We start from the raw sequence: 14,196 nt of genomic DNA on the forward strand, positions 1-14,196 counted from the left end.
GCAGGACAGGTAGCATTCTAATCCAACATGTTACATGTGGGCTTTGTTAAGATAGCGTAATATTTCTTTGCTTATAGTTGTGCTTTCCCAGAGAAGAAAAAGGGGCAACAGTTGCTGAATCAGATGTTTATTGTACATTTTAAGTGAGCAAAGCTTTCTGCGTAGTGGAACTAAGTAGCTGAACATCCTTGCCCCAAAGCTATCGCTGTATTGGATGTGTATGTGTCCGTATCTGTGACCCTGCTAGTAAGGGAACTGTCCCGGCCGGAGAGGGTCCTGCTCATGCTGTGAGGGCGTCCGGGAGGCAGCTCTCAGGCTGCATTTAGGAGCCCAAGAGCTTCACTCATGTTGGAGCTTCTCTTCATTCTCCTGCAGGGAACATCCGGTTATTTCCTTCCCCAAACAAATGACACAAAGAACTTTGTTGCCTGGCTGCAGGCTGGATTGTCACATTCACTGGCTGTTAAAGATCACAATTAAGCTTCCTGAGGGCTTTAGGGCTTGGGAGCAGCAATTTTTCCGTCATCTAACATTAAGTTCCCCTGTTAGGCGAATGCTGCATTTTACTTTGGTCCCGTAGTGTAGCTTGGGGCTTATAGTTGACCAATTCCTCTCTCAGCACCGTGAACCTGTGGGAGCAAGATGGCAGCTACTTGCTAGCGTACCCTCAGTCAGAGTGATTGTGTCTGAGTGTCTCAGCCCCGCTGTGGAAAGGGGCTTCCTCCCTCTCATGATGAGGGCTTCAGCTCGCTTGTGATGTACTTTTATTTATCCTGCTGCTTCTGTGTTTGTGTTGGATTGTGCCAGCTGTGAGAGTGCCTGTTGGGTTCAAACAGCGAAGTAATAAAGATTTTAAAAACTGGTTAAATACACGTATGATTTGTCTCACGTGTTCCCTGTGAAGAGGGTTTGTTTTTCTAGCATTTGAATTCTTTGGGCCCAGCTTGTTCCTAATATCTGCTTAATTTCTGTCAGTGCCAACATCGAGATCCCAACCAGGTAACCAAACCGTGCTTTTTATGTGTTCTGTTTATATATTCTACACTAGCTATCTGTGCTGAACCAATCAGTGGGTCTCCCTGTGCTTTGGTGCTTTTTGCACAATTTTTCAGATCTCCAAAGTGTAGAGTCAATAGTTTTGAAAACGAATGACATTTCTATCTGGCCAATAATCCTTTTAGAAACATGGAGGAGCCGCGCAAGGGCTAGAAAGGTTAGATTGGTTGTTCTTCACCATCTGTGAATGTATTCAGATACTCAGTCCCCTTGAAAGCTTTGTTTAGTGTTCAAATTGTACATTGATTTGATTATGGCCATTAGGAAGGAGACGTCGGCAGCTTCATTAAGCGCTAGGTCCTAGGGAAGCACCATAACCAGGGCGACGCCGGTCCTTGGGGACTGGCACTTTCGGATCGGGAGTGGATGGAAAGCCGTTCTCCTTGGCGGTTAAGCAAGTCTACGCTCCCTGCCATTGCCCATGTTAGTCGTGAGTCGCTTCCATAACCTGCCTTTCCTCTCTCTGCTGTGTTGATTTGTAGCTCATCAAGTCTAACGGGAATTAGAGCCGGGGGATTATCAGGAAAGGGGTGTTATGGCGGGTGCGTTTGTTACGTGTAACACAGAATAGTACAGCATTCAAACTACTTATCTACAAGTGAAAGCCGGCCCTTCGGGGTGTCCAGCCGCAGAGCAGAGGCTGACGGCCGTGGCTAGCCCGGACGCCATCCCTCCTGGAGTTGTGACAGATTCCTTGGGGATTCTTTTTGTGCCCCTGTTTTAAGATAGCCTGATTCTCGGGAGAAGAATCCCCAGCATCTGTTCAGCAGACTAGAATAAGAGCCCAGATTAATTGTTTGGTTCTTTGTAAAATGATTCGATTTCTTCTTTGTACTTTTCGAGAACTGCTAAGCGCTTCAGTTTCATTGTGGGACCTGAAAGACAAATCAGAACAAGCACGTCAGCCCCGAATGCCAAGTAACGGGTGACAAACCCCAGCATGTGGGGACCCGCTGGGCAGGAACAGGGGACTCTGGTCTCTGGGACGGGGACATGCGAAGGAAGTTCCAGGCAGAGCAAGGGGGTTTCTCCAGCTGGAACCAAACTGTTTTTAGCATTGAACCAATGTATTCATCACCATGATGGAGAGGAGGAAAAACATGCACCTGACAGTGTCCTCTGCCTATATGGTTACACATGTTTATGCTGGGGAAAGTGAGGGAGCGAGAGCCACCGAGGCGTTCTGGGCTCCCCCAAATTCACTTCCTCTTCTGTAACATCCCTGGATGGGGATCAGAGGTGAGTGGACCCGATAATCGGTCCCCAGGGTTTGGGGAGGGTCCGGTTGAATGAGCGCTTTGTATAAATGGTAGCTGCTGTTGTAGACTTTAGAGCAGAGAAGGAAACAAACTTCAGGAAGAGTGTCACTTGTTTAAGGTCTCACAGAAGTAGAAGAGGCAAGTTTCACCCTCGGGCCTCCCAACTCCAGCATTCCTGGCTTCTTACTCTCCCTAATGCTGTGAATGGTGTGAAAACCAGTCCTGGAGACAACCAGCCTCATTCATCTCTCTGACTTTCAAGGCAGGTTATGTAAATATATTGGACTGAGCTGGCTTGCGGTCAGAAGGAGCAGGGTTCGAATCCTGCATCTGACACTTGGGACCTTAAGTCACTTCTCTGAGCCTCGGTTTCCTTATTTGTGAAATGAGGAATGATAAGCATTGCACTTCCTGCCCATCAGGGAGGTTGTAGGGAAAACATTTCATAAGCCTTAAAATGCCGTGGAAACGTGAGCTACTGTGACGATAGGGAATCCACGGGAACCCAAGTTTAACTGTCCGGTCAAAAACAAAGGGCTCAAGTTGGTCATCGGAGCCGTCTTTGTTGAGCTTAAAGATGCATCTTCAGGGTCTTATAGCAGACAGTGCAGGAGTGCTGATAATGTCCATCTTCATCTAGTCTTTCAGTGAATGTAAAAAGCGGGCAGTGAGATTATCTGCCCATTAGAATGAGCTGAGATCTGTGCTACCAGAATCCTGGGCTCCAAAGGCTACTTGACCTGGTCCTGAAGCTAATCAGATGAAATTGTACAGGGATAAATGCAGAATCAGACCTTTGGTTCAAAAAATTAACTCCCTAAGTCCAAGTAAGAAGAAGATGGAAGGAAGACATTTAGGAAAAGATCTTGGGGTGTTAGCAGTGGGCTTGCAAGCTACTGTGCCGGCAATACTAACTGTGTACCGTTCCCCATTCAAACTTGGCTGCCTTCCCAAGAGTCTTCCCCAGCTCTGGTGGCCACAGGATGGCGCGGCAAGCAAACCTACCAAACTCTCCCCCGGAGATGGAGAAATCCCTTTCCAGGAGGGCCCACTTCTGGATGCGGTAAGGTTGGGCAGCGGCTTTCTCGTTGACTCTCCGGATCCCTTCCTCGATTGCCTGGTAAATGGCCTCATCTCTCCTGCCCACTATCTCGGACGCTTTGGTGGCCTTGCTCCCGACCTTCTGGCAGAACTCCAGGGCTTGGTCCGTGAGATAATCCGTGGGATCTGAGGTTTCTGGATCTAGGGTACACTGAAAATCCGAGGATTGGGAGGTGAGCGCCAAGGGATGCACAGAGATCCCAGGCCGATCCCCACCGACACCGGGCTATCCTGAATGAGAATGAGGGGGCCCCAAACCCCAAAATCTCCAGGCTACTTATCTTAGGACACACACGCACATATAGGATAAACAATGTATGTATCACATATAGAATAAATATATATTTTGTAATATACAGGATAAATATATAGTGGGAAAAGGAACCAGGAGACTGGGTTCTGACCCTGGCTCTATTCTTAGGTGTAGACTAACCTATTCTTCTGTGACTTTATCCAAGTCTCAATCTCAATTTGCTCTTCTATGAAATTAATTAAGGGATTGAGACAGATGAAGTATCTTTGACTAGTAGAAAGAGCACTGGGCTGGGGAATTAGGACATTGTGAGTTTTGAATCCTAACAGTAACTTCCTAATTTCATGTTCCTGGGCAAGACCCTTTAGCCCTCTCTGGGTCTCAGTTTCCTAATCTGAAAATAAGAACAATAACCGTCTATTACCTTAACAACATGTTAGAAAATGAAATAATGGGTTTAAAGTTCTTTATGTGCTATAAAATGGCCTTTATATTGCACTGAGGTTTGCGAGGTGCTATGCAACTCTTCTCCCATTGGAGAGCTCCAACAACCCTATTGTAGATATCATTCCCATTTTATATAGCGCTTTTAAGACTAAGTTTTAGAGAAGATGCTGAGGAAATTTGACAGAGGGGATGTCCTCATCTAGAATTTCCCTCAGTGAAATGTCAGGTCCTCTCTCTATGCTATATACAAATATAATACAGCTATCTGTATCATATTATACAAATATAAATACAAATAATTCCCTGTCTATCATAGATTTCATATATAACTATAATATATTTATTTATTAACCTAGAATATTTTATTTATTAATGCAAATGTTGTAAATATAAATACCTCTGATATGACATATAATGTCTGCAGACACCAGGAATAGAAAAAGCTTAAAATTAATGAGTCTGCCCATTAAGAGTCCTTAATATTATTTCTTACTGAATCAGTCAAGTTAACTAGCATTTGTTAAATACTAACTGTGTGCCAGGAACTGTGCTAAGCAGGGAGGATACAGAGAAAGGTAAGGCCAGCTTCTGCCCTCCGGGAGTTTTCTGTCTAATGGGGACAACAAGAAGTCAGCAGCTACAGATAAGCAAGGGACAGATTCAACTGGAGATAATGTCAGGAGAATGTCATTGAGAAAGGCTTCTTGAGGAAGGTTGGCTTGAGCCTTGAAAGGAAGGCAGGAGACAGAGATCAGATAGAACCTGTCCCTAACTGATCCATCTAAAAATTAGTTTTTATGAAGTCAGTGTTCTCTGGAGCTTCAGGGTCAAGGCAAAAACACCTGACAACACATGCTCATTGTGCAATCTCGGCCGAGACACTCCATCTCTTGGAGAGTCCATTTCTTCCCTCACAAAGCCGAGATAACAATCCTTGACGCTCCCTGCTGTTCAGAGGAAAGCCTCCAGTTAACCTTGATTAAGCATTTGTAGCTGCTGGTATTATTTTACGTTACCTACAGCTAGGTGGCGCCATAGCAGATAGAGCGCCAGGTCTGAAGTCAGGAAGATTCATTTTCTTGAGTTCAAATCTGGCCTCAGACACTTCCTAGCTGTGTGACCCTGAGCAAGTCACTTCCCCCTGTTTGCCTCAGTTCCCCATCTGTAAAATGAGCTGGAGAAGGAAATGGCCAACCACTGCGCAGACCCAAAATGGGGTCCTAAAGAGTGGACGTAACAAGACTCTTCAACGACAACAAATACTACAGAAGTATCCTGGGGTTGAAGGTTGAAGACTATCATAACTACCTGGCACAAAGCAATCTCATCACCTAAGGATCTCTCTTCCTGCTTTCCTCAGAGAAATGGCTTCATTTTCTCCTCCCCCACCACCTCTTGTATACCATTTTCCAATTCTCTGGATTTCAAGAAAAACCTATGTATGCTTAATCATGGAAGTGATCACTGCGGATGGATGGATGGATGGGCGGATGGATGGATGGATAGTGGGATGAATGGATAGATGGAGATATCATTTGGTTGGCCCCCACACATAAAGGAAGCTGTGAGGAATGATGGAAAGACTAGACTTGGGTTCGCCAGATTTATATCCTGCCTCTGATGTGTGGGATCTATGTGACTTGGGAGAAGTACATTATATCCCCTGGGCCTTATTTCCTCAAAGAAATGGAGAAGTGAGCTGAGGAGTCCTGAGGTCCCTGCCAGCTTTAGATCTGTGGCCCTATATGGAAATAAGGTAAATGCATTTGGCTAGTACTTGGTTAACTGAGCATGTGCACCAATTATGTGCAAAGCATGTATGTTTTATCTATTTTGTTGATGATTTTAGGCAAGTTTGGCCATCTGGCTTGACTCACACCTTCGTTCTGTCATCTGTGTATTGCATTCAAAGTCTCTCAACTTGCAACACCTCCCCCCCTCCCCATCCCTTCTAATCTTATGTCTTATATCCCACCATCTGCTCTGCAATCGGGGACTAGCTCTTTCTTAAACAAGACTTTCCATCTCCCAACATGGGTTTCAAAATAAGACTTCGGACAACTTCTTGGGCTTTGTTTTCCTCTTCTAAGTCTTCATTTTGAAAGGCAATAGGGTATAGTGATTACTGCTCTGGCTCGGGAATCAGGAAAACCTGAGTTTGAAACTTTCCTCAGGCCCTTGCCAGCTGTGGCAAATGAGGTGGGAAAACTGGCTCTGAAATGGTTAAATTTTCAGTGTGAGCATCTATACCTTGGAAATGGGCAAACACCACAAATCAGTGCTTTGTTTATTATTTTGTTGATTATTTAAGCTTAAGAAATCGATGAAGAACATGGTAATAATGCAGGTTGAACTTAAAAGCATATCAAGCATTTTTAAAAAGCTGTTTGTTTAACATTTAAATATGTGACTCCAGGTAAGTCACTTAATCTCCCTATGCCTCAGTTTTTTTATCCATAAAATGGGAATAAGAATACTTATGCTCCCTACCCCCCAGATTTGTTGTGAGGATCAAACAATGTGATGTTTCTACCCACTTTGCAAATACGAAAGCACAATATAAACATTAACTATGATTATTATTACATGATACCTTCAGGGTCAGCAACATGGACAGAAATTTCCTCTGGTCCCCAATTAACATGGCGTTGCTAACGATGGGCAATTCCATCTTCACGGCCTCCTCAATGGGGAGCGGGGGCACATTCTCCCCTCCAGCTGTTATGATTAACTCTGCGGAATAACCATAAGAGATACCCCCCCCCATCATTACTAGATGGGAATTCTCAATTGGGCTACAAAGCTCAACTGCAACAAGCTGGATGTTTTCCATCCAAAATCCCCTTTCTCTAATCGATCTTCTAGCTCTTCCTTTCCACTGGCTTTTTCTCAGCTATCTGCAGACATGCTCAGATCTCTTCCAAAACTTCCCCTCCATTTTATTTTGTCACTGTCCACGCTCCTTTCTCTGAAAAACTTTTGGGAAATGTCTTTGTGCCCAAAGCCTCCAAGTAGTCTCAAGGTTGGCTGTTATTCCCTTATTGCTCCTTCTCTGCCTCTTTCCCTTTCCTGAGTTCTGAAAGTGGGCAATCCCCTGGGCTCTTCCTGCTCCACAGATTTTCCCTCGGTGAGCACCAATCGCATTCCCTCTCATAGCTTCGACTATTAGGTTCACAACAGGTGACTTAGGTTTGCATCTACCCCGGATCTCCAGAGCCAAAGCCTCTTCTGTGCTTCTCACGGGCTCGTTCCCGCTGCAGATGGGAGAGCTGGGATGATCCTGCCCCTTTTCCTTCCCCGCCCGTCTGTTCTGCCCTTGGAGGCCCAGCTCGTGCCCACCTGGCATCACGAGGCCATATTCAGCCTCTCCAGCCCCCGGGTCTCACCTGCTTCTTGCACCGATGCCCACTGAGCCTTTTTAAAGGGAAGTCTCACCTTTGAGCCTCCCGGTGATGTAGAGAAAGCCTTCATTGTCCAGCTTCCCCATGTCTCCTGTGTGTAGCCAGCCGTCCTCATCTATGGTCTCCCTGGTCTTCTCCTCCATGTTGAGATAGCCCATAAAAATGGTCCGGCCCCACAGACAGAGCTCCCCGTTGCCTTCAGCGTCGACATTCACCAGCTTCGCCTTGCAGCCGGGCAACACCTTTCCGGAGCTGAGGAGACGGCGATGATCAGGACTCGGCGAGGGGCTCACGCCAAGGCGGGGGGGTCGCCCTGGCCACCCTGACTCGCCCCGCCCCCGTCCTTTCTGCCTCCGACCCCATGACGGCCACCACCAGATCCCAGAAGGAGGGCCGGCAGCCAGCAGCAGTTAAAGGAACCTTAGCCACGGGTGATTTCATTTTCACAGATATCTTAGGGATCTCCAGAAATCAAGGTCCAAAGGAATGAAAGCCCAGGGATGAAGCTTTTGGGGGTCGGTGAGTGGGGAGGGGACCATCTCGGGTCAGTCTGTGGCGGGGACCACAGCTCCAGCTGTGTACCATTTCCTAGCTACAATCGAGGAGGCAGGGCAGTGACCACGGGGCAGGAAGGTGGTCCCTGCAGCCGAGACACAGAGCAAGAGGGATGGGTTTGCATTCGGACGGCCCGGGTTCAAATCCTGGTCTGCTATTTATTACCTGTGTGACCTGGGACAAACTATTTAACCTGCAGACCTCAGTTTTCTCCTCTGTATAATGGAGAAGGGTGCACCTGCATGGCCTCCGAGCCCCTGTGAATCCCACCTCTCTGAGAGCCTCAGTGTTCCCACCTGTAAAGTGGGGGAGTGGGAATGGCTGTGAGGGCGACCAGGGGCCTCACCTGTAAAGTCTGTAGTTGTAGGAGTTGGACATGAAGTGGGGGCCGGAGGACTCGCTCAGCCCGTAGCCGGCATAGAGGCGGATGTTGAGGCCCAGGAAGAAGTGCAGCGTCTCTGTGGTCATCGGGGCCGCCCCGTAGAAGTTCTTCTGGCAGTTGGCAAAGCCCAGGGCCTTGCGGATCTTGGCCAGGACCAGGTAATCGGCCAGCCTCATGGTGAAAGGCTTCAGGTCACTGGATGCCCGGGAAAAAGACACAGGGACGTTCCCATCACTGGACCGGGACTGCGTACCCGGCAAGGTGCGCTCACGCACCCGCAGGTGACTCGCGGGGCTCTGCCGTGCAGGACCACAAGTGCTGGGTGAGCTTGGGCAAGGAGCCCCCGACTCTCTCTTTCCTCATCTCTGAAATGGGTATATAAAGCCCTGCTCCTTGCTACCTCTTAGAGCCTCCTGGGCGCCTTTAGCTGCCATAGCCACGGAAATCCCTGCGCTCGAACGCACGTCCTAAGTGGCCCCACACCAAGCACTGGACACATTTTCATCTGGACCGGCCCCACTGTCTGCTTTCAGCTCCTCCTACTGGGCTGTGCTCCCTCCCCACCTTAATCTCTGAGAATTCCCAGGTCCCTTCAAGGCTCACCCCTCGTGCTGCCGCCTCCAAGAAGCCTTTCCTGATTGCCCCCAGAGGCCCCGGCTCTCTCCCTTCTCTCACTACTTGTTCTCTATTCACTTCTCTGTGCACATTACCTCCTCCTCCCCCTTGAAGATGGGGACGGTTTTGCTCCTTCTTTGTGCCTCCACGACCAAACAGGGGCTTGGTGTGTTATAGGAACTTAATAAATGCTTGTTGAATTAAACCGAATTCACGTTCTTGCCCTCTGAGCCAAGCTGGACCAGCTTTATCGGGTCCGTCCCTTTGCTCATGACATCGCCCACTTCTGGACGTCCTCCTCCCCAACACCCTTCCTGCCCTCAAGGCCCAGCGTGGGATCTCTCCCCCCAAAACCCCTTCTCCCCTCCTCAGGCTGCCCAGGGCCTCCCCTTTCTTGGCGTTCCTCTTTCTCCTCACTTTATCAGGATTATCGGGGTGCCCACCTCCCCACCCCCCCTAGATCCTTGAGACCAGGGCCTTTATCCTGTCAAACTCTACAAGGCTTTTAAAGCATCCATGTTCCCCAAAGACCCAGGCGGAGTGACCCGGGGCTATCCAGGAAGACCTCTAGCAGAATGTAAAGAAATGAGGCTCTTTGTTGGGGATGTGGGTCCCACAGAGAGAAGGGCCTTGCCTGAGACCCCCCGGCTGGGCCCAGCTACCCGAGAGGAGGGGTCTCTTACCTGCTTGGGCAGCTGAGGTTGCGTTCCATGGTCACGGCCATGGCCCACAGGAACATCTTCCTCTTGAAGAATCCGGCCTGGGCCGAGGCCTCCTTGATCCCCTCCATGATCTTCTCCCACACCCTGGGCACTCCCATGTGGGCCGTGGGCTCCACCTCCCTCAGGGTGGTCACCAGGCTTGTCTGTCAATGGGAAAACAGGACAGGAAAGGACAGTCAGGGGGATGGGACCTGCCCAGGCTGCCCCAATGGGGAGCTGACCCGGAGGGCTACCTCTCAGCTTAATCCACCGCCCATAAGCACCGGTCTTCTGCAGCCTGGCCCCCAGCCCCCTCTCCCCACGTTCACCCAGGTTCATCTTGAGTGGCTCCGACTGGGCCAGTCTGGCCAACCTCCCAATACTGGGAAGGCAGCTGTGGCGGGGGCTGGTCCAACCCCCACCCACCCCCCACAATGCATAGAAACAAATAGAAATGTCCCATGGGAAAGAAAGAAGAAAGACAGAAAAAAGGTAGGAAAGAGGAAGGGCAAGGAAGAAACAGGGAGGTCTGGGAGAGAGCAACAGAGAAATGGAGAGAGAGACAGAGAGACCCAGAGATGAAGACAGAGATAGAGGGAGACAGAGACACACAGGGAGAGACAGAGACAGAGAGGAGGGGAGAGAGAGACAGAGACAGAGAGACAGAGACACAGGGAGAGACAGAGACAGAGAGGAGGGGAGAGAGAAACAGAGAGACAGAGACAGAGAGACAGAGACACACAGGGAGAGAGACAGAGACAGAGAGACAGAGACACACAGGGAGAGACAGAGACAGAGAGACAGAGACACATAGGGAGAGACAGAGACAGAGAGAGACAGAGACACACAGAGAGAGACAAAGAGAGACAGAGATACAGGGAGAGACAGAGACAGAGAGACAGAGACAGAGAGGAGGGGAGAGAGAGAGACAGAGACACACAGGGAGAGACAGAGACAGAGAGACAGAGACAGAGAGAGAGACAGAGACAGAGAGAAACAGAGAGACAGAGACACACAGGGAGAGACAGAGACAGAGAGAGACAGAGACACACAGAGAGAGACAAAGAGAGACAGAGACACAGGGAGAGACAGAGACACACAGACAGAGACAGAGAGGAGGGGAGAGAGAGAGACAGAGACACACAGGGAGAGACAGAGACAGAGAGGAAGGAAGAGAGAAACAGAGAGACAGAGACACACAGGGAGAGACAGAGACAGAGAGAGACAAAGATACAAAGGGAGAGACAGAGACAGAGAGAGACAGAGACACACAGGGAGAGAGACAGAGACAGAGAGAAACAGAGACACAGGGAAAGACAGAGAAACAGAGAGAGGAGGGGAGAGAGAAACAGAGAGACAGACAGAGATACACAGGGAGAGACAGAGACACACAGGGAGAGACAGAGACAGAGAGGAGGGGAGAGAGAAACAGAGAGACAGAGACAGAGATACACAGGGAGAGACAGAGACAGAGAGAGACAGAGACACACAGGGAGAGACAGAGACAGAGAGGAGGGGAGAGAGAAACAGAGAGACAGAGACAGAGAGACAGAGACACACAGGGAGAGACAGAGACAGAGAGAGACAGAGACACACAGGGAGAGACAGAGACAGAGAGAGACACAGAGAGACAGAGACAGAGAGAGACAGAGACACAGGGAGAGACAGAGACAGAGAGAGACAGAGAGGGGAGAGAGAAACAGAGAGACAGAGACAGAGAGACAGAGACACACAGGGAGAGACAGAGACAGAGAGGAGGGGAGAGAGAGAGAGAGACAGAGAGAGACAGAGACACAGGGAGAGACAGAGAGAGAGAGACACAGAGAGACAGAGACACATAGGGAGAGACAGAGAGAGAGAGAGACACAGAGAGAGAGACAGAGACAGAGACAGAGACACACAGGGAGAGACAGAGACAGAGAGAGACAGAGACACATAGGGAGAAACAGAGACAGAGAGACAGAGACACATAGGGAGAGAGACAGAGAGAGACAGAGACACAGGGAGAGACAGAGACAGAGAGAGACAGAGGAGGGGAGAGAGAGAACAGAGAGACAGAGACAGAGAGACAGAGACACACAGGGAGAGACAGAGACAGAGGAGGGGAGAGAGAGACAGAGAGAGACAGAGGAGGGGAGAGAGAAACAGAGAGACAGAGACACATAGGGAGAGACAGAGAGAGAGAGAGACACAGAGAGAGAGACAGAGACAGAGACAGAGACACACAGGGAGAGACAGAGACAGAGAGAGACAGAGACACATAGGGAGAAACAGAGACAGAGAGACAGAGACACATAGGGAGAGAGAGACAGAGGAGACAGAGACACAGAGAGACAGAGACAGAGACAGAGACACACAGAGAGACAGAGAGAGAGAGACACACAGGGAGAGAGACAGAGAGACAGAGAGAGAGACAGAGACAGAGAGACAGAGACACACAGGAGAGACAGAGACAGAGAGGGGAGAGAGAAACAGAGACACAGGGAGAGAGAGACAGAGACACAGGGAGAGACAGAGACAGAGACAGAGAGAGACAGAGACACACAGGCAGAGACAGAGACAGAGAGAGACAGAGACACACAGAGAGACAGAGACAGAGAGACAGAGACACACAGGGAGAGACAGAGACGGGGGTCGGGGGAAAGGAGGGAGAAGAAACAATCGAGGCCTGGAGAGTTTAGAGGCTCCAGTACAGGGGATTTCTCCCAGCTCTTGGGCATGGACATCAGCACATGAGACATTCACAGACCAAGGAGGAGATGGGCAGACTGACCTTCAGGGCATCAGGCTCAGCAAAGCAGATGTTGGCCCCCCACTGAATCCCTGTCCAGAGATCGTACATCTGGGCGGCGATGTGGCTGAGGGGCAGGTAGCTCACCACCACCTCCTGCTGAATCTCAGCGGGCTGGATGTCCCCGGCCCGGCTGCCAAACTTGGCTGTCCAAGTGATCTGGGGGAGGGGGAGAGAAGGGCACAGGAGGTCCAGACGTTTTCTGAGTCTCAACTTCTCCCTCTCTAAAATGGGAGTAATAAAGCCCTGACTATTCTGCTCCACGGGAATTCTGGGAGGAGCCAGATTATAGTTGTCCTTCTATTCCAATATTTCTGGGCAACGGCCGTTCGCCATTACAAGAATTACTTCCCTCTTAACACCTGGGCCCACAAAATCTCGGAGCCCAGAAGTACTCATCAGCTGGTGGCCGCCAGCACCCAGTTACTTCTCTGGGCTGGCTCCCCTGGGCCGAGGGGCGAGCGTGTCTCCCCCAAAGACCGCACCCGTTGTCCCTGACTCTTCCTATTCGATTCCTCAATATTTTTATTTATGGACACGCTCGCCTCCCACCAGACCTCGCCCCTTTTGTGAGTTTATCACGTTGTGTTTTTAAATAAATATATATTATTTGTGCCATCTGTCTGTGAGAGGAGCGGTCATGTGATCTACACTTCTCCTGCTGCCCCCTCCCCACCCGCGTGCCAGCCCCTACATTGTCCTGACTCAGCATCACGCCTTTGGGGTTGCCGGTGGTCCCCGACGTGTAGACGAGCACGCAGCACTGGTTGGGTTTTTGGGAGTTCAGGATGGCATCCAGGGCGGCATCAGGAACCTCATTGCCTATCTCTAGGAAGTCTTCCATCTGCAGACGGGAAAAAGAAGTGGGAGTGAGGCGTTATCAGCTGCAGAAAAGGCCCAGCATCGGGGAGATGCTGACGGTCCCTGTTTTAGAGCCCGAAAGGAGCCAGAAATTGCTGCCTCAGGGCAGAGGCTCATGGGAGCTGTCCAGTTTCCCCAGAACCGGTCCTGAGCTTTGGCTCTTCTAGCCCAAGAGATGGAGGCAGTGGGATCTTTTTTTTTTTTTTTAAATATAAATATTTTATTTTATTTTATAATAACTTTGTATTGACAGAATCCATGCCAGGGTAATTTTTTTACAACATTATCCCTTGCACTCGCTTCTGTTCCGATTTTTCCCCTCCCTCCCTCTACCCCCTCCCCTAGATGGCAAGCAGTCCCATACATGTTAGATATGTTGCAGTATATCCTAGATACGATATATGTTGAGGCAGTGGGATCTTGTGTATTTTGTTTGTATTTGCCTCTGCTGCACTGTTTCTCTCACTGAAACATGAGCTCCTTGAGGACAGGAGCTCGGTTCTTTTTTGTCTTTGCCCGTTACCTAGTACGGTGCCTGGCACATAGTAGGTACTTAGTAGATGCTCGCTATAGTGTATTATATTAGTAAACCAAAATTTTGTACTTTGTATTATATTAAATTTTATATTATATTATATATTAATATATATTTATAATATATTTATATTATATATTTATTTTATTATATTTTCTAGAGATTAATATTTATACATTATATTATATTATATATTTATATTATATCTATAGTTACATACATTTTATAGATATTAATAT

At 48.9% G+C, this 14,196-nt stretch overlaps 1 protein-coding gene across 4 annotated transcripts in view; it reads right to left on the bottom strand.

Annotated features, from left to right (window-relative positions):
* Nucleotides 1-111: 111 nt before the first annotated feature.
* Nucleotides 112-14,196, bottom strand: part of ACSBG1 (acyl-CoA synthetase bubblegum family member 1) — a 103,760-nt gene continuing 89,675 nt past the window's right edge. For all 4 annotated transcript variants that reach the window (XM_051982410.1, XM_051982413.1, XM_051982411.1 and 1 more), the window contains 8 exons: nucleotides 13,256-13,405; nucleotides 12,544-12,720; nucleotides 9,753-9,934; nucleotides 8,419-8,649; nucleotides 7,552-7,769; nucleotides 6,710-6,849; nucleotides 3,321-3,567; nucleotides 112-1,931 (listed from right to left, as the gene is read on the bottom strand). In XM_051982410.1, coding sequence (XP_051838370.1) covers nucleotides 1,846-1,931; nucleotides 3,321-3,567; nucleotides 6,710-6,849; nucleotides 7,552-7,769; nucleotides 8,419-8,649; nucleotides 9,753-9,934; nucleotides 12,544-12,720; nucleotides 13,256-13,405 — 1,431 coding nt within the window. In that variant the 3' untranslated portion in view covers nucleotides 112-1,845. The remainder of the gene's footprint in view (nucleotides 1,932-3,320; nucleotides 3,568-6,709; nucleotides 6,850-7,551; nucleotides 7,770-8,418; nucleotides 8,650-9,752; nucleotides 9,935-12,543; nucleotides 12,721-13,255; nucleotides 13,406-14,196) is intronic.

This window comes from Antechinus flavipes, chromosome 2 (genome assembly GCF_016432865.1).
Source record: "Antechinus flavipes isolate AdamAnt ecotype Samford, QLD, Australia chromosome 2, AdamAnt_v2, whole genome shotgun sequence".
NCBI lineage: Eukaryota > Metazoa > Chordata > Mammalia > Dasyuromorphia > Dasyuridae > Antechinus > Antechinus flavipes.